Genomic DNA, 19,038 nt, shown 5'->3' with positions numbered 1-19,038 from the left:
CCAGCCCCAAGGCAGCGGCGTCCAGGGTTTTCAGAGCGCTCCCACGGCGCGACCCGCAGCTCATCCCACGAACGTCCTAGGCTTTCTCTCCTCGAGGGAGGAGGTAACAAGCTCGGAGAGACGAAATAGCTCGGGAGCTCACACAGCGCAGGCGCGCCAGCGCGGGGACTTGAGCGCAGCCAACGTGACTTCACAGCTCACATTTTTAACCCCTGGCGCATCCGCTGGTACACAGTAAGCGCTGGATAAATACAGGCGTCAAGAGAATGGTTCCAGTTACACATCCGCAACGCTCACAAGAGCTCGCCCTGAACCGAAGCCTCCCGGGGCCGAGCGCAGGGCTCCCACTCGTAGCCCGCAGCTGCGGAGCCGCTGGGAGGCGGAAGGGGCGGGGCTTCCACCCGGAGAGGCGCAGTCAGCCTGTCGCCTTCCTGACAAGCTTGTACGTCTTCTCTTGCCGTAGTGCCTGGGACCGGAAGCTCTCCTGAGGCGTGCTTGGCGTTTCCGGGCGAGAGCCGGCCGCTTGGGTAGCGTGTGGGAGCTGCTGTGAGGTCTAGTTGGTCTGTACGCGCCTCCCCGAGTCAAGTTCTCGGTAAGCAGGGGCTCTAGGGAAGTAGGCGTTATCCCGAGGGAGGGTGTCGAGCCCTGCGGAGTCGGGGCTGAAGCAAGCCATGGCGCGGCCTCAGGGGCTTTACTTCAAGCCGCTGCTGTGGTGCCTGCACCCCGGAGCCCCTGAGTCCCGGGCAGCGGGGTGTGCGTCCGCAGCGGCGCCGGGTGCGAGGAAGGTTACTTACGTGTGAGGCATCAGAGGCTCCTGGTTAAGCCACCTTGAAGTCTCCTGGAGACTTTTCACGGTGGTTTTGTTTCCTAGCCTGCGTTTTTAGAAATCTGCCGGCGTCAGAGATGACGTCCTTAGCCCAGCAGCTCCAGCGACTCGCCCTCCCTCAGAGTGACCGCAGCCTGTTATCAAGAGATGAAGTGGCTTCTTTGTTGTTTGACCCCAAGGAAGCGGCCACCGTCGACAGGGACACCGCCTTTGCCATCGGTGAGCGATCCGTTAACTAAGAAAATCTGTGAAGCATTTTTCGTGCATGTGACTATCGTTTTCTCTTCTGACCCTCCCTCTTCCTTAACAGTTTCTAACTTGTTGGATTATGTTGTTCAGGGAAAGAGAATGACAGCCATGTTCTAGATGCTTGAAAACTGTGCAGGTACCGGTGTCTGAATTTCCCAGATGAAGAAACAAGGTTAGGGAAGTTAATTTGTAGAGCGAAGGAGGACAGCTCAAAAAGGAAGGAGGCGGTGGCTGGGCTGCAGGAGGCCTAGTTACTGAAAGGGTATTTTTGTTGTTGTTGTTGTTGTGTTATGTTGTGGGGGTTTTTTTGTTTGTTTTTTAAAAGACTGGCTCCTGCCAGGCAGAACTTTCTATTCTCCTGGTGGGAAAGATAGGATTTATTTTTCATGTTGAAAACTAGAAATCTGTGTTTGGGACTGTATCATAGATTATACTTGCCGAAGAAATACAGAGATTTTGGGGGTAAGTAAAACTGTAAAAGAGGAGCGAGATGAGTTTGCTTGCAAAGAATTGTTAAATAAACCGGCCTTTTCCTAGGATGCACTGGCCTGGAAGAGCTGCTGGGGATCGACCCTTCCTTTGAGCAATTTGAAGCACCGTTGTTCAGCCAGCTAGCAAAAACACTGGAGCGCAGCGTTCAGACCAAAGCAGTGAACAAACAGCTGGATGAAAACATTTCATTATTTCTTATTCATTTGTCTCCTTACTTCCTGCTGAAGCCAGCACAGAAGTGTCTGGAGTGGTTGATTCACAGGTAGCATATAAAATTAAAAGAATTATGGGCTAACAGCTTTGACCTTTTTAAAAAACTTAAGCAATGAGAGCACTTAAACCCTCTTAAAGCTGAGAAATTAGGTCTGTTAAGAGATTAACACCATCTCTGTTGGGTTAGGTAAGCATGCCCCCTTGTTAATAAACTCAACCTTTGTTGATATCGAGAACTAGAACTCTTGGGGATCTAGTTAATAGGCCAACTTGAGTTGTTCTAAGGAGCTCATGTTACTTTGCCATTACAAATTGTTACTGCATATTTGAAGCAAAGAGATTCTGAAACCTCTTTCTTGCCCAAATAACCAAACCAATGCTTTGGGAGGAGGCAAATAGTATCCTCTAAAATATTGTAACTTAAGAAAAACAATAATAGCTAATATGTATTGAACATTTTTGTACCAGCTTCTGTTGTAAGCACTTTGCATGCACTATCTCAATGTTCACAGCATTCCTGTGGGAAGATAGTTTTATTATCCCCATTTGCAACTTACAAAATTGAGGCATCATTAAGTTACCTGAGTCCCACATCTAGTAAACTGAGATACAAGACTGTTTCCAAGGTTTGGTCTTTTATCCTCTTTGGAAATTGTTTCCGTAAGTATCCTCAGTTTATTTTCTCACTTAATTGCCATCACATCACAGCTTACACAATTTTGTTTATTCTGCCATGTGTTATATGTTTTAGAAGTAGAAAGAGCTCCCTTTCATTAATAGGAGACATGGGGATAAAGTGATTTCCCTTCTGGAAGCAAGTGACTTATTCAGAAAATATAAGTTTAATTTGGGTCTTCTGATTATCAGAACATTAGAGTCATTGGACAAAAAACTATAAGTCTGTAATATTTCCCTTTTTCTTACAGCATTTAATTCCTGTCCCCAATAGATCATTAGTATAAGGAGTACCTTTATTATTTATTGATGTAATTTATTTATTAAGCAAACATTAAATTAACACAAGATAAGTGGGCTGCCCTTGATTGTTGTTTTGAAATAAAGGTATATGCAAAGTTTGGGGTGTGTTGTGTGTTGCCTGAGGTAGTTGAGGAAAGCTTCATGGAGAAAGTAGCATCTTGGCTAGTAAGTTTAGAGTTTAGATGGATATGTGAGAGAGCACTTCACTGGGAAAATTAGGAAAAGCATTCTGAGAAAGGAGACATTTGAGCTCAGTCTTCAAGGCTAGAAAGGATTTAATGTATCTGATGTAATTAATGAACCTCTTATTATGGTAGAGGAGCCAATACAAAGTTTTGTGAAGTTAGGGACAAATTATACATGTTTGTAATTTGACAGTTTTTAAATTTTATTTTTAATTTTTTAAAAGATTTATTTACTCATGAGAGACACAGAGAGAGAGAGAGGCAGAGACACAAGCAGAGGGAGAAGCACGCTCCCTGTAGGGAACCCAATGTGGAACTAGATCCCAGGACCCTGGGATCATGACCTGAGCTGAAGGCAGATGTTCAACCACTAAGCCACCCAGGCGTCCCTTTGACAGTTTTTTTAATTCAAAGAAAGTAATGTGATTTTCATTAGTCTCCTGGTTTTAGAATTCTGATAATTAGGTAAGCTGAGGAAGCTGCGAAAGGTGAACTTCAGAGCACTGAGAGAAGCCAAGCTTTACTGCTTAGTTGACCCATTGCTTTTCTGTTGGTTTGACCATAGTAATCACATAGTTTTATTAATAATAGGTTTAAAAAAAAAAAGCCAAGAGAAAGTGAATGGAATGTAAATTTTGATACTGAATATTCTAAAATGTTACTATCTGAGGGTTGACTGAACCCTACTGATGAGTACTTTAATGCAAAATAGAGACTTATCATTTAGTGCTTTTATCTTGCTTATAGTTGTGTGCTTGTTTTCACTGATATTTATTCTGAGTAGTTTGAGCTCATTGATATGCAATTTGGACATGTAAGGAAATATGTGCTTGTAGGTTTGTGTCAGTTTGAATTGTTTGCTTTCTCCCCCCCTAGGTTTCATATCCATCTTTATAATCAAGATAGCCTCATTGCTTGTGTTCTACCATACCATGAGACAAGAATATTTGTACGGGTTATACAGCTTCTAAAAATTAATAATCCAAAGCACAAATGGTTTTGGTTGTCACCAGTTAAGGTATGATTGTTGAATGACACGTATTTTACTGAATATTGAACATGGCAGTTCAGCCTCGGAGGAGGACAAATGGGAACAAAAGTAAACTAACAGACTGTAGGAGACTAACAGACTGTAGGACCATGGAAAGAGTTAACTTTTTGCATGATGATAGTGAGGTCAGTGATCAGAATTAGTAAAAAGAAAGGAATGAGAGTTTTTAGTTGGAATTACAGTTTAAGAGTTTGAATGTAAAGCGCTTCAACTAAAGAGTGTTCAGGAAGAGAAAGCCAACCATTATAAAGTGTTTCAAACTACTCCCTCTCTTAATAACATAAAGACCTTTTTTTTTTCCTACCTCTGTACACAGACACTGATGCTCTCTAAACACACATTTCAAGTATGCAAACTTTTGTTTTGCTCAATATTTATTGAGCACCCAGTACATGCCATGCATGATGCTAAGAGGTAGGAATAGCAGTATAAGTTCTCTGTGTTCCTAGTCTATTTCTATTACTAGTGTTATTATAAAGCAGAGACAACCCAATTTAACTAGTAGAGTCCCTAAGAATCTAGAGATTTGGATAAATACATATCAAAATGCAAAACATGGTAAGTAGGCAATATTTACTGAGTACCTGCACCCTCACTGCTGACTTCTGGATTTCTAAAGTTTGCAACAATTTTGTATGTTAATCCTATCTCTACCACCAGCTGTATGGAGAGACTGTATTTTTGTATTAATGAACTGTACCAATATGAAGCTCTTACTGTGACAGGTACTTTTAAAACTAATAATCAGTTGATGAATGTCCTTAATGATAGTTGGTTCTTTCTGTCTCTAACAGCAACACGGAGTGCCCTTAGCTAGAGGAACTTTGATTACCCACTGCTATAAAGATCTTGGTTTCATGGATTTCATTTGTAGTCTGGTGACCAAATCGGTGAAGGTGAGTAGTATCTTCCATGACTGTATAATTCCATTAAAAAATTGCTTGCTTTCAGTGAAGAAGGCCTGCTAAGGCATTTCCTAATAACTGTACTTTGAAGAAGTTCCCCTTAAGTGACATACTGTTGGGGAGCATGAGCAGTTTGATCAGTCTTTCATCACCAAAGGTGTTTTCCTCCAAAATAAATTATTCTCCTCTTGCCAAATTCTGTTTATAATGACTGTTTAAAGAAAGATGATCAAAAACTGTCAGGAGGGGGCCACCTGGGTGGCTCAGTTGGTTAAGCGTCTGCCTTTGGCTCAGGTTATGATCCCGGCGTCCTGGAATTGAGTCCAGGCGTCCTGGAATTGAGTCCCTGCTCCAAGGGGAGCCTGCTTCTCCCTCTGCATATGTCTGCGTCTTTCTCTGTGTCTCTCATGAATAAATAAATAAGATCTTTTAAAAATAATTAAAAAATAAAAATGTCAGGAGGATTGTTCATTCTTGTCATAGTTTAATTGAACCATTGCATTTGTGTACTTAATGTTACATATGGTAAAAATGAATATGTCAGCTTGAAGTAGTTGAGAGCTATAAATATTCTTATACTTTTATCTAATTGGCCTTTCACTTTTATAAGTGCTATGTTTGTGTTTTTGTTCTAGATTTTTACTGAGTACCCTGGGAGTTCAGCTCAGTTGAGGGTGCTCTTAACTTTTTATGCTTCTACCATCGTGTCTACCATAGTGACTGCTGAGGACAAATTGGATAATATAGTTGCCAAGCTATTTCCGTACATCCAAAAGGTTGGTCCTGCTCATACGTAAAGTAGATTATTTTGTACTTGAAGTAATTCCCTGGCTTTTTAAAAGTTTCACTTAGACATAAATATTTAGAAATTAAAGACCTGTATCAGATGGTTGGTAAGACTTAATTTTTTGGTTAAAAAGAAAAAAAGACTTGTCTTAAAAACTTAATTAACCAGAGTGTGATCTTAATTAGGGCTCCTTAAGAATAAATGTTGGCTATTTGGCCCTGCCACTATCTTCCAGATCTGTTTTCTTAACAGTCATGTTAACTCACTGGAAAAGGAATGGATTAGATCTCATCAGAGCATAGGCTCTCATTCTTTTTACAATGACTCGCACTTCTCAATATTTTTTCTTCCCAAGTTCCTTGTTGCCTGTCACCCTTCCAATCTCCCTGTGGATTTATTGCTTTCACTTCCTACCGTTGTTCCAAAATTATTGTCTTTAATGAGACAGCTTTGTTTCTGAAGTCTCCTGTACACTGGTAGGTGTTTGCCTATAAAAGAAAAACCGGTTGTCCCCTGTTAGCATAAAGAGTGGATGTTTGAGTTGGGAGACCTTCTGAGATCCCTCATCTAGAAGACTTATCTCTTCTCAAGAAAAGAGGTCAACTTCTGAAGAGTGGTTGACTCTGTTAGGTAGTATTAATCTTTAACGTGGCATTTTCAATTTGTCAAGATAAAGTGACATTTTAAATAGAGTTAAATAGTATAGTTTATCATTTTTTCTTATATCTTAAAAAATATTTAGGGATTGAAGTCATCTTTACCAGATTACAGAGCTGCAACGTACATGATAATATGTCAGATTTCTGTGAAAGTGACATTGGAAGATACCTTTGTTAATTCGTTGGCATCACAGATCATCAAAACACTGACCAAAATTCCCTCTTTGATAAAGGATGGATTAGGTTGCTTGATAGTGCTCATGCAGAGACAGAAGCCAGAAAGCCTTGGGAAAAAGTATGTATAATTGAATTGAAAAATGATAATAATTACAGGAGAATGAATTTATTTTGTATATATCTTTTCAAAGATAAGTTTTATACTGTTTTTAAATTGCCATGTATTATATGATTTCTAAAGTTCCATCTTATGTACTTATTTCTTCAAAGGCCATTTTCTCACTTGTGTAATGTTCCTGATCTTATTACAATACTTCATGGGATTTCTGAAATACATGACATCAGTCCTCTTCTGCGTTACATGCTTCCCCATCTGGTTGTCTCCATCATTAATCATGTTACAGGTATCTATGTAGTTTTACGTTTTGTGTTGAGAAGAGATCTTATTAAAGATCTTTAGATTTTGTGTTGAGAATCTTAGTGTCTAAGGTTATCTTAAAATAGGAACCGAACTTTTGATTACATCTTTAAGATATTTAAAATTTTTACTGTCTGATTGTTTTTGTGTAATTTATTCTTATGTGAAAAACATTTGGGATGGGAAGTAGGTTGCTTGAAGGGGAATCCTTGTTAATTGAATAATAAGCTCAGAATTGTTTTGTTTTCTAAGTCTGTTCTTAAATAGTCTCCACGGGAAGATGACCATGGAATTATTTTTAAATGATTAAAATATGTGGCCAAGTAAAACTATCTCTTCTTGTTTAGGTATTAATGAACTTCAGTGATTCATTTTCTAATAAATATTCACTTGCCAGAAATTTTTTTCTCCTTTGAGTCACTGACCATAGACCAAGAAAATCTCATAGGTAAACACCCAGATTTTTAAAAAGACATTAAAAAGATGATTAAAAGTGATTATTTCCAATATATGCTTTTTAGCCTTTAATGAATACAGAAGGACATGAAGAAATACTTGGTGCTATTGCCACTTAGACTAAGAAAGAGGTACTAAGGAAGACATCTCTAAATTATGTCAATTTATTGGAAGATTAGGTTTATTTAACCACATCTTGGTTTACATATGTGTTTCAGAAATGTGGCTAGCATGTATAAAAGTATATTTTTCCTCTTCTGGTGTGACAAAAAAGTCACAATCTTTGAAGGCAGGGCCAACATCTTATTTGTGATACATCTGTAGTCAATCTGGAATTAGAAGATCAGTAAGACGTATTGAGATGAAAGTTGATCCTGTTTTCCGAGCTAGTTTATTGAGATTAGGCTTGGGTCCCAAATTCAACCACTTGTAATATGACCTGGAATGACTATTTTTTGGACTTCTATTTTAATAAGACAGACATGAAAAACTTATTAAAAATAGAGAATTTCAGGTAAAGTATAGATGAGAGTAGTGTATACAAAAATGTAAAAAATTTCAGTGGCTAAATAGGTGATATGCAGTTTTATAAACCAGTAGAAAGCTGGACACTGATGGATATGGTTTAAAGTTATTCCTATAGAAACGTTTTCTGCTGTAAATAAATTTAATAATGTAAGTGTAAGAAATTTTTACCAATCAATTTTACTTTATGTTGTATACTTAAGGAGAAGAAACTGAAGGTATGGATGGACAAATTTACAGGAGACATTTAGAAGCTATACTTTCAAATATATCACTGAAGAACAACTTAGACCATTTGTTAGCTAGGTGAGCTATTATTTTTGATGTGCTTTTGATTTATATTTTTCTTTTTAGACTTGATTAGCACTATTCCAGTATGTCTTTATGATGTGCTTTTTTATTTATCCATATCATCTCATTAATTATAAGTACTTAGTGCGATAGTTGTGACAATAGAAGGAAAAAGTAATTTGTCTTTAGTGCTTATGTGCGATCATGGAAAATTAAGCTAAATTTGGGTTATAGCTTCATGTAACTAGTGGCTATATAGAGTTGCCTGTTAATAAATACATTAAAATGCCTGAAACAATACCTCACAGTTGTCATTTAGTAAGTATCAATTAGAAACTTAATACTGAGGGTTGGTGAAGTAAAGGGTATTTCTTCCTTTTCTGTAAAGATAGTTGTTTCCCATTTTCTTTTTTTACTTAAAGGGCCACTTGATACAAGTGAAAATAATGTAGGCACTGCAGTCAGACTTGGACTGCCTCTCTCATTCTCAGCAGAGTAGTAAATTCTGAAGGTCAGAACTGCCTGGATCTGGTTTTGCTATTGTGTAAATTGGCCTGTCTGCTGGTGTGTGTCATTCCTGCCTGTCGCTCACAGAGTTGACTTGTAAATTAAATGACGGTAAATGCGGGAAGTACTGTTGAGATTGTGGGCCCCAAGATCAAACTGAGTTTGCAAACCTACTCTACTTGCGGCACAGGAGGTCTCACTAAGTGTTGGCTATGCTGGTTCTCCTTTGATCTCAGGCCACTTACAAGAATTCTTAGCCCCCGTTTTTTGTATGTGTAAAGTGAGAATGACTTCTATCTTGTGGAAGTATGGTAGATAATATTTCTAAAGCATCTGGAACATAATGGGTACATAAATAGTAGCTCTCATGTCTGCTGATACTTGTTTTGTTTTGCAGCCTTCTTTTTGAAGAGTATATTTCATATAGTTCACAGGAAGAAATCCATCCTGATAAAGTATCTTTGCTTAATGAACAGTTTCTTCCACTTATCAGACTTCTAGAAAGCAAGTAAGTTGTTTGTGCCTCTTGTTTTGTAAAAGAAGATTCACAGGTCACATTGGAATGAATTTTAAAGAGCCCTACCCCCCCAGAAGACAGCTAGGGGATATATATATATATCCCCTATATATATTTGAAATATTTTCATATAGGAAGTAGCGGCTGTGTGGAGACTGTATAGTTTGTTTTTTTTTTTTTTTTTTTTTTAATTTTTTTTTAAATTTTTTTTTTTTAATTTTTATTTATTTATGATAGTCACAGAGAGAGAGAGAGAGAGAGGCAGAGACACAGGCAGAGGGAGAAGCAGGCTCCATGCACCGGGAGCCCGACGTGGGATTCGATCCTGGGTCTCCAGGATCGCGCCCTGGGCCAAAGACAGGCGCCAAACCGCGGCGCCACTCAGGGATCCCTGTATAGTTTTTTTTATAGAGAGTCGTTACGATGAGAATAGGCACAGTAACTTGATTAACGTCATTGGTTTTACATATACCATTTTGTTAAAATTTTAAGTCTTAGCCTCAGGAATTTTTAATTTCATTTATATATTGGTGTGTGTGGTCAGTAACATTACTAAGAATAATTAACTCTTTAATTTCTTCCCAGATATCCTAGAACATTAGATATTGTATTAGAGGACCGCCTAAAAGAAATTACAGATGTAAAAAAACAAGAGCTTTTTCATCAGTTTATCTCTCTTTCTACAAGTGGAGGAAAGTATCAGGTAAATTTTTCTTCAGAGGAATTCCTGCAGTTATGGGTATGTGGTTTTTATGGTTATTTGAAGAGCTCTGGAAGGAAATTTGCTACTTCGCTCATTTCTTTGGAAAGTTTTATGGACAGATATGGTTTAATACAATTTACCTGGTCCCCTTAAGTAAGGCTGTGAGGCAGGAGTCAAATCATTGGAAAGGCACGGTAATTTAAATAACAGTGCAATACTTATTTAGGAAAAGTATTGTCTGGAAATGTTACAAATAATCATTAGCAATCACCAGAACGTAGCTTCACTTAGTTTCCAGCGTGTCCTTATTTTTCTCCCATAGCTGCAACTTCCACTGCAGTACCCACTAGCCACATGTGGCTATTTAAGTCACTGATTAGGAAAAGGGAGGTGGATTTTAATTTCACGATCATGTTAGAACTTCAGAAATTTCTTGGTAATTCACCCTAAATCTTTTTACTAGAAGTTAGACAGGTAAGCAGTTCTTACAATTGGCATTGAAAGTAAATATTATGAAGAAAAATGTGATCAAATTTTGGTTTTTCTCTTCCATACTTAGACTTTCATCTTTCATGGCATTTCATTTCCAAATCTTGGAATGATAGACAAATATCCTTCTTAGTCTGATTACATTCAGTCATTCATTTGACTATCATTGTTGGGTCATTTAGATGAATTGCTTTCTGTCTTCAGTGACCAATTTTTAAAGTTATATTTTCATTTAGGTACTAATACAGTGATTTATTTTAGATGCTTCTTAGGCTGGAGTCAGATCTACATAAAGAATGCAAAATTACTTCATAAAATTGCCTCACTAAATAAACCTACACACAGACACGTGTACTCAAAATCACAACATTAACAATATACATTTCTTTTTTATCTGTCGTAACTCATACCATGATTCAGAGACGAATATTTTACTTGATTTCTGAAATTAGATGGTGGTTACCAAATATGTTGGGCATTTTAGGGCAGTATTCTCTAGTTTTTATTCTTGATCAGATGCTGAGATTTAACGGTGAAATCATTTGGTGATTGTGATGAATCCTGTAGTTTTTAGCAGATTCTGATACCTCTTTGATGCTCAGTCTGAATCATCCACTTGCTCCGGTGAGAATTCTGGCCGTTAATCATCTGAAAAATATCATGAAAACATCAGAGGTTTGTATCAAATAGCCTCATTTGTGATATATTCGTCCTTGTGAACAGTGACATTCTAGAATAAGAAATTGAGGTTACCAACTATAATTGATACTGTGTAATTTATAGACATAAGGTAGATATTTTTAGTGTTATGTATTGTAATTACAGTTACTGTCTTTCTCCACATGTTTTGATCTCATTTTCCCTTCTCCATCAGTGACAGAACATAGATTCTGTTCTAAGTTTCACATTGGGATATTTGTCTACTTGTTAGTTCTTGAGAAAATTTTGGTGACCTTTGATACATGAAACTTGGACTTTAGTTTTGTGAGTTCTAGGGATTTTTGTTTTATCTCCCAAAAGAGTGCCCTGTTGCTTTTTTGTGGCATTATTTAGTTCTATTTTTTTCACCACCTACAGGAAGGGATATATTTATACTGACTTGTATTCTTATCTTTCTATTACTTTGAATGATTATATGCTTTATTTTCTTTTGTTAGTTAAAAATAGGATCTCTCTCTTTTTTTTTTTTTTAACTGATGGGCACCTGGCTTCTTAGTGCATGTCCTTATATTTGTAAAAATCTTGATAATGATAGCTAACTTTTAAGAGAGTTTACAGTGTATAAGTCCTTGTTCTAAGAATTGACATGTATTATTTCATTTTGTAGCAGTCCTTTGAGATAGGTACTATTAATCTATCTTATGGATGAGAATAGTGAGACCTGAAAAAGTTTACTTGTCCAAGGTCACACAGTTGGTAAGTAGTGGAGTTAGGATTTAAACCTAGGCGTTTTGGTTCTTCAGTCTGTGCATTCTCAATAACTGGGCTCTTATTTAGCAAGATGAACTTAATGCAAAAATTATGTTTGGATTATACATATTCTATGGTAGTTTCAGTAGAAACTAGGAAGAGTTTGTGCCAAATAATTACTCATCTAAAAAAAGTCATTTAGAGATGATCTAGATCATTCAGTGCAAGTATACTTAGAGTGTTGGAATTTGTGTCCAGGCCAGAGCCTGTGTTTCTTGACTGATAATCTAAAGTGCTTTTCACTAAGCTTTCTTTATAGTGTAAAATCTAAGGAGGTTTTAGCAACAACTAAATTTTTTTTTCTTTTAGGAAAATGTCGATGAGTCTTTCATAAAAGAAGCTGTTTTAACCCGATTAGGTGATGATAGCATAGATGTTGTTTTGTCAGCCATGAATGCTTTTAAGGTGAGCTAATTTGAGCAGGAACACTGTAATAATGATTTACACCATTTATAAATATTTTCTTGCGCTTCTCAGGTGATTCTCTGCTTTAGGCATAAACATATTTGGAAATTATTCCTTCAGAAATTTGTTCTCTTAAGAGATAGGCTAACGCCTGATGGAAAGCTCATGGGAAGGAAAGCTCATGGGAGAAATTAGACTGCACAACTTTATATATATGGAAGTTCTTCAAAAGGGGGAAAAGTGCTTTGTGAATTTTTATCAGCAGTAAATACCTTGGGATCATTGAAAATTATCTCTTGAATGCCACTTTTGAGGAATTGCTCTCATTAAGCTTTGAAATTATATCAAGACTGATGGGAGATAAATTCTTTATAATACATTGTTTTTAAAAGTTCATTTAACAAACACCGAATGTATTTGAAGTAAAGATTTATTTATGGATGTTTTTTCCTCTTTAGATTTTCAGACAACACTTTAGTTCAGAAGTGACAGTTTCAAATCTTCTGAATCTTTTTCAAAGAGCAGAACTTTCAAAAAATAGGGGATGGTATGTATTCATTTCTCCTCATTCTGTTTTGAATTGACAGAATATCAGTTTCGGTTTTTTTTTTCTTTTTCTTTACATTTTTGCATCTTATAATTTAGTTACATGGTCCTTTGGTCATGGTAGTGGGATGGATAACTCATTATAAGAAAGTAACTCTTTCATTATAAAAAGAATTAGGATTTATATTGTTCATCATAAACATTTTTAAAAGATTAGAGGGACATGGTCATCTTCTGTAGTGTTTGATGAGCTCTAGTTCTTTTGGTTGTCTAAGCTTTTTGTATGGAAAAAATGACCTAAACTCCTTGGGGGAGGAGAGCATGTCTTACAGGTTTTTATATCTGTAAATATAAATATTTGTTATATTTAGTTCTTAGCACATAGTATGTGTTCAGATATTTAACTTATGAGTGAACCCCATAGTTTAACCTAATGATTTGTCAAAAAAAAAAAAAATAAAAAAGAGCAGTTTAAAATTACTGTCCCGGGCAGCCTGGGTGGCTCAGCAGTTTAGTGCTGCCTTCAGCCAAGGGCCTATTCCTGGAGCCCGTGTCAGGCTCCCTGCATGGAACCTGCTTCTCCCTCTGCCTCTCTCTCTCTCTGGGTCTCTCATGAATAAATAAAATATTTTAATAAATAAATACATAAATAAATAAATATAAAATAAAATAAATAAAATAAAATAAAACTACTGTCCCAAACAGCTCCCTTATTAGCTTGGATTTTGAGTGATTGTCTTGATGTCTCTGAATAATGTGTTTGGTGAGGAGATCAGGATAGTGTTAGTAGAGCAGGAACAGTGTAATAATGATTTTTGGTTGAATTTAATTTCCTAATAGGTCTCTCAACCAATTGTGTTTGTGTCTCAGGTATGAGGTACTTGAGGTAGCAGCAGACATATTAATTAAAGAAGAGATACTGAGTGAAAATGATCAGTTGTCAAATCAGGTGGTGGTGCATCTGCTGCCATTTATGACTATTGTCAGTGATGATATGGAATCTGCTGAGATGAAAATTGCTATATATTTATCAAAATCAGGAATTTGCTCTCTTCACCCTTTATTAAGAGGCTGGGAAGAAGGTAAGAATTCAGTTGCCTTTTAGAAAAAAACACTTTAAAAAGAAGATAAGTACAATTAAAAATTGGCTCTAATTGTTATTTGAAATCATGTTTGCTACGATCTGTGTCAGCAAGATTCTTAAAGATTTTTGCTAAGGTCAAAAACCTACAGTTGACTCCTGAACAACAAAGGTTTGAACACATGGAATCACTTAAATTCAGGTTTTGTTTTGTTTTGTTTTGATAAGTATAGTACTCTGAATACATTTTCTCTTATTTACAGTACTTTTTCCCTTTAGATTACTTTATTGTGAGAATTCAGTAATACATATACAAAATATATATTAACTGTTTACATTTTGTTATGTTGAGGCTTCCAGTCAACAGTGGGCTATTAGTAAAGTTTTTGAGGAGTCAAAAAAGTTATATGCAGATTTTTGACTGTTCGGGAGGGGCTTTGGCAACTCTGTTCCTCATGTTTTTCAACAGTCAGCTATGAAAAGGAAGCTGATCCACAGATAGAGTCAGAATTGGATAAAAGGAAAAATACAGAGCAAAGCTTCATAGGAAAATTGTAAATCTTTTGCCTACAGAATTCGTTAGGTGAGCATTGGTGATATGAGTCTTCTGTGTTCAATTTTTTTTTTAACAGCTCTTGAAAATGTGGTTAAAAGCACAGACTCAAGAAAACTAATTGGTGTAGCAAATCAGAAGATGATTGCGTTATTGGCTGACAATATAAGTTCAGGGGATCCTTCTTCAATGTTAAAGATGGTAGGTATGCTGTTAGAGATCACTTTGGATTTATTTCTCATAATCTTAATTAGATTCTCAGTGTTTGTTTTACTAGATTTTTTAAAAAATAATTTTTGCAATTTTTTGACTACTTTGTTACATTTTAAACATGGATGGCCTTATTTATTATATTCTACAGATTGCTTGAAATCTACAGCCTTATTTATTATATTCTACAGATTGCTTGAAATCTACACTTATATGATTTTCTTGTGATTTTACATTGGACTTAATAAGAATAGTGTGTACTTTTTTGCTTTCCTGTTTCCTCACGTTTAAAATATAAAGTCATATTTTTTGTTAAAATAGCCTAATATCTAAAAGGATTTTTTTGCATTAGTAAATACCTTCGTCAAGGTATTAGGTGTATAATTTTAAAGCACCAATTGCCAGATGCAATTATGTTCATTATAGTTTTGAAACTTTATTTTTATTACTACTTAGAAATCAGTGCTTACTACTTTGTAAAGACTTTATATTTGTCATCTGGCTTTAAATGTAAAACACAAGTAGGTCTGAGGGAAAGAAAATTGTTTTGTGCAAACTAAGAGTTTCTAGTAATGGAGTATGTTTGTTTTTCAAGGTGGAAGATTTAATAAGCATGGGGGAAAAGGAGTGCTTCAGCCTGAAGCAGAAAGTGACCTTTCATGTGATCATGGCTGTGCTTGTTTCTTGCTGTTCATCTTTAAAAGAAGCTCACTTTCCATTTGCAATAAGAGTCTTCAGTTTGTTGCAGAAAAAAATAAAGAAGCTTGAAAGTGTCATTACTGCAGTGGTAAGGACTGCAAAGTCTGGAGCATTGAGTGAAGTGGTGGCCAGGCTTATTAATCACAGCAACACTGAAAATTGAGGGCTGTGAAATGCTTTATCTTTGGATAGTAGGGGTGAAATGTGAAGTAGCTTTGGGCAGCAATAGGTAGTGAGTTAGAAAATTTAATTGAATTATAGAATTTCAGAGTTGTGATGTTTTGTTCCTGGTAGTTGACTCTCCTTTGTATTATCTTTATTAAAGGGTAATTATGTGAGTTATGCTTAACTACCCTTTGTGATGAAGAATTCACTAGACATGTTAGTGCTTAAACAAAATATTACTTCATTCTGTTTACTAAATGGATTTTTTTTTTTAAGATTTTTATTTATTTGAGAGAGAGTGTGTTCATGGGGCGGGTGCAGAGGGAGAGGGAAAAAAATCTGAAGCAGACTGCCTGCTGAGCGTGGAGCTCTCCATGGGGCTTGATCCCATGACCCTGAGGTCATGACCTGAGCCAAAACCAAGAGTTGATTATTTAACTGAGCTATCCAGGTACCCCAACAATTGATCTTTTGTATTATTTTAATATTACATCAGATTTGGATCTTACCAGCTTACTATTGGCTTTGATAGTATTGGCTATAGAACATGTTTCAGTTGTTTATATTTTTAAGCTAATATCACATCTTGAGGTAATAAGATTATTTCTTGGGATCCCTGGGTGGCGCAGCGGTTTGGCGCCTGCCTTTGGCCCAGGGTGCGATCCTGGAGACCTGGGATTGAATCCCACGTCGGGCTCCTGGTGCATGGAGTCTGCTTCTCCTTCTGCCTATGTCTCTGCCTCTCTCTCTCTCTCTTTCTCTCTCTCTCTCTCTATCATAAATAAATAAAAATTTTTAAAAAAAGTTTAAAAAATAAGATTATTTCTTTTAATATCTTTAATAGTATTTTGTTTTTATTTGTCCTCCAACATTCAGAGGGCTCCTCAGTTTAGGATTTGCTGAACGAATCACATCTTTCTCACATTTACATGTACCTTCAAGATTTTAAGTTCTGGTCATAGTCATTGTTACCTATAATTATGAGAACATTAAAATTGTGAACCTTTGGGGCTCCTGGGTAGCCCAGTCAGTCAAGCATCCAACTCTTGGTTCTGGCTCAAGTAATGATCTCATGTCATGGGATCAAGCTGTGCATCGAGCTCTGCACTCTGAATGGAGTCTGCTTCAGATTCTGTCTCTCTCTGTCTCCCATTTGCAGGTGCTGTCTCAAATAAATAAATAAAAATCTTTAAAAAACTAAAAGAATGAATCTTCATATTTTACAAAGTAGCCCAGATAAGCCCTTCTTAATTTCTTTCTTTGTTATCCTTTGTAGAATGTGATAACCTGAATGGTGTTTTCCCTTGGTGTTAAAAGTGTGGACAGATTGAGTGTATTATATATGTGCAGTTAATATGCTGTTTTATATTTAGTACCCTTTCTGGGAGTCATAAGCCTCTTTCCAGCTATAACAGCATATTGACCCATGTAATCCCTCACTAGAGACCTTTTCTTTTAAGTCTGGTTTTGGGTTATTTTCCTTCCAAGTTACTACTCTGCACTCCTGTACAGAGTCTGATTTATCATTTTTCTTCATATTTTGTCAAGCTGCTTTTTAGTATCTGCAGTATAATTTCTAAACATCCTCACATTTTGCTACTTGTTTAGAATTATTTACAAGTTTGGAGTTTTTACTATGCACCCTCTTCAGATTAGCAATAAGAGTGTGACAGGAGAAAGGTCCTATTAAGTGTCTTCTGGAAATCCAGCTCCTCTCTGTAGAAATGTGCTACTCAATAAGCATAAGTTATATGAATAACATTTGTTTTTAGACACATTTCAAGAAAATATAGATAAAATGAAGCTGTAGGTAACTAATTAGTATCTTTTTTTTCTAAATAGTAATGTTTGAACCTTTGTTTGTTTGTTTGTTTGAACCTTTTTATAAATTTGGTTAAAGCTATTAATCCTGACCCACTTAAATGCACATAGAGACAAAATTTTGCATATTCCCCAGTCACACATCCATTGCAGTCCCCCTGTGTATAACCCATGCTCAGAACCCTTTCTTATTTGTGCTCTTTGCTTCCTTTACCATTTCAGGAAATCTCCTCAGAATGGCATTTTGAGCTGATGATGGACAGAGAAATACCAGTGCAACTGTGGGCACATTACATAGAGCAGCTCAACACTGCCCAGCGTGTTGTTGTGGAGGATTCTGTTTTACTCATATTTTCACTGAAAAATTTTATTCATGCACTAACGGCTCCTAAATCTTTTCCTAAAGGTAGGATGAAGTATGACATTTGAATGTAATACTCTAGAAAACGGAATTATTGTCTCCATAACTCTTTCTCTTGAGTGAAAAGTTCTCACCAGTGTGTTTACATAAGTTTGTGCTTCGTTTCTCTTTTTCTTCGTGTCCATGTAGATGATATATGGTGGAATCCTGAACAACTGGAAGAAGACAGCAGAGCCTATCTGCGCTTGCTGATTGGGCTCTTTGAGATGATACTCAGTGGTGCTGATGCCATGCATTTTAGGGTTATGATGAAACTTTTCATAAAGGTACTGAGCTCATCTTTTTCAGGCATATTCTCCCTTTCAGAAATTATAGGAGAGCATTTGAGTTATGGCTGTTTTTACTGAAAATGAAAGTAGATTTTTAAACAAAGTGTGTGATAATGCACGCAGGCCCTATGAAGTAGTGCTGTCATCATACCCCATGCCCCATCACTGCCCCATGCCTACTAGTGATGTATTTACTAATCATAGCAGCCCAATCTGTTTGGTTGGTTAATTCATTACCAGTGAGAAACTGCCGTTCAGAGGGGCGAGTTAACGTATGTAACTCAGTTAAGAAATTTCAGTGACCTCCATGTTGCCAGGTCTGGTAGTAAAGTCTCTGTTTCTTATGTGACTGGCCCCTCTCAATGTGTGGCATGTGGCATCATCGGTGATGCTCACTCCAGCTTGGAATGCTTGCCTAATGAGGCTTCCCCAGCATCACAAGTCTTGGTTTTCTGCTTATTTCTCATGTTGTTGTTCATTGTGTTCAAATGTAATGTTATAATGAGTCCTTTGAATTCATTTATATCCTTCTCATTGGTTAAAATAGGTGTGGGAAATTTTAAGTCATGAGACAGGCAAATCATTGCAAGAGATTATTTGTTTTCTGTAATTGTACAGTAGTGAAAAAAGGAGTTGGAACCAACTTAATGTGAGTAAAAACTAAACTTTGCTGTTATTTGCTTAATTTAGGTGCATCTAGAAGATGTTTTTCAGTTATTCAAGTTCTTTTCTGTTTTATGGACATATGGGTCTAGCCTTTCAAATCCACTTAACTGCAGTGTGAAAGCAGCACTACAAACTCAAGCTCTTTATATAGGTTGTGCAATGCTCTCTGCTCAGAAGGTACAGAATAAACATCAGCTGGCATCTGTATCTTCTCCAGGTATTATGAGTAGCTTGTTGTGTTCTGTCATGACCAATTTTAATGCTTTCTCTATATGTGGTTTATGTAAGTTGTAGTTGGGAGAAT

General features: G+C 36.6%; 1 protein-coding gene across 3 annotated transcripts in view; it reads left to right on the top strand.

Annotated features, from left to right (window-relative positions):
- Positions 1–474: 474 nt before the first annotated feature.
- Positions 475–19,038, top strand: part of HEATR1 (HEAT repeat containing 1) — a 45,227-nt gene continuing 26,663 nt past the window's right edge. For 2 of the 3 annotated variants that reach the window (XM_041748848.1, XM_041748849.1), the window contains exons 1-20: positions 475–592; positions 872–1,045; positions 1,613–1,829; positions 3,820–3,961; positions 4,789–4,890; positions 5,535–5,675; positions 6,429–6,640; positions 6,793–6,926; positions 8,125–8,227; positions 9,117–9,227; positions 9,822–9,939; positions 10,996–11,103; positions 12,208–12,303; positions 12,762–12,850; positions 13,720–13,931; positions 14,563–14,684; positions 15,289–15,480; positions 17,601–17,784; positions 17,929–18,065; positions 18,759–18,951. In XM_041748848.1, the coding sequence (XP_041604782.1) occupies positions 904–1,045; positions 1,613–1,829; positions 3,820–3,961; positions 4,789–4,890; positions 5,535–5,675; positions 6,429–6,640; positions 6,793–6,926; positions 8,125–8,227; positions 9,117–9,227; positions 9,822–9,939; positions 10,996–11,103; positions 12,208–12,303; positions 12,762–12,850; positions 13,720–13,931; positions 14,563–14,684; positions 15,289–15,480; positions 17,601–17,784; positions 17,929–18,065; positions 18,759–18,951 (2,755 nt within the window). In that variant the 5' untranslated portion in view covers positions 475–592; positions 872–903. Of the gene's footprint in view, positions 593–871; positions 1,046–1,612; positions 1,830–1,950; positions 2,441–3,819; positions 3,962–4,788; positions 4,891–5,534; positions 5,676–6,428; positions 6,641–6,792; positions 6,927–8,124; positions 8,228–9,116; positions 9,228–9,821; positions 9,940–10,995; positions 11,104–12,207; positions 12,304–12,761; positions 12,851–13,719; positions 13,932–14,562; positions 14,685–15,288; positions 15,481–17,600; positions 17,785–17,928; positions 18,066–18,758; positions 18,952–19,038 lie in introns of those variants that run through there. The other variant, XM_041748850.1, reaches the window with a different exon arrangement.

This window comes from Vulpes lagopus, chromosome 3 (assembly GCF_018345385.1).
Source record: "Vulpes lagopus strain Blue_001 chromosome 3, ASM1834538v1, whole genome shotgun sequence".
Classification (NCBI taxonomy): Eukaryota; Metazoa; Chordata; class Mammalia; order Carnivora; family Canidae; genus Vulpes; species Vulpes lagopus.
Note: the sequence above shows the minus strand (reverse complement) of the source record. Positions and strands in the feature narration are given on the sequence as shown.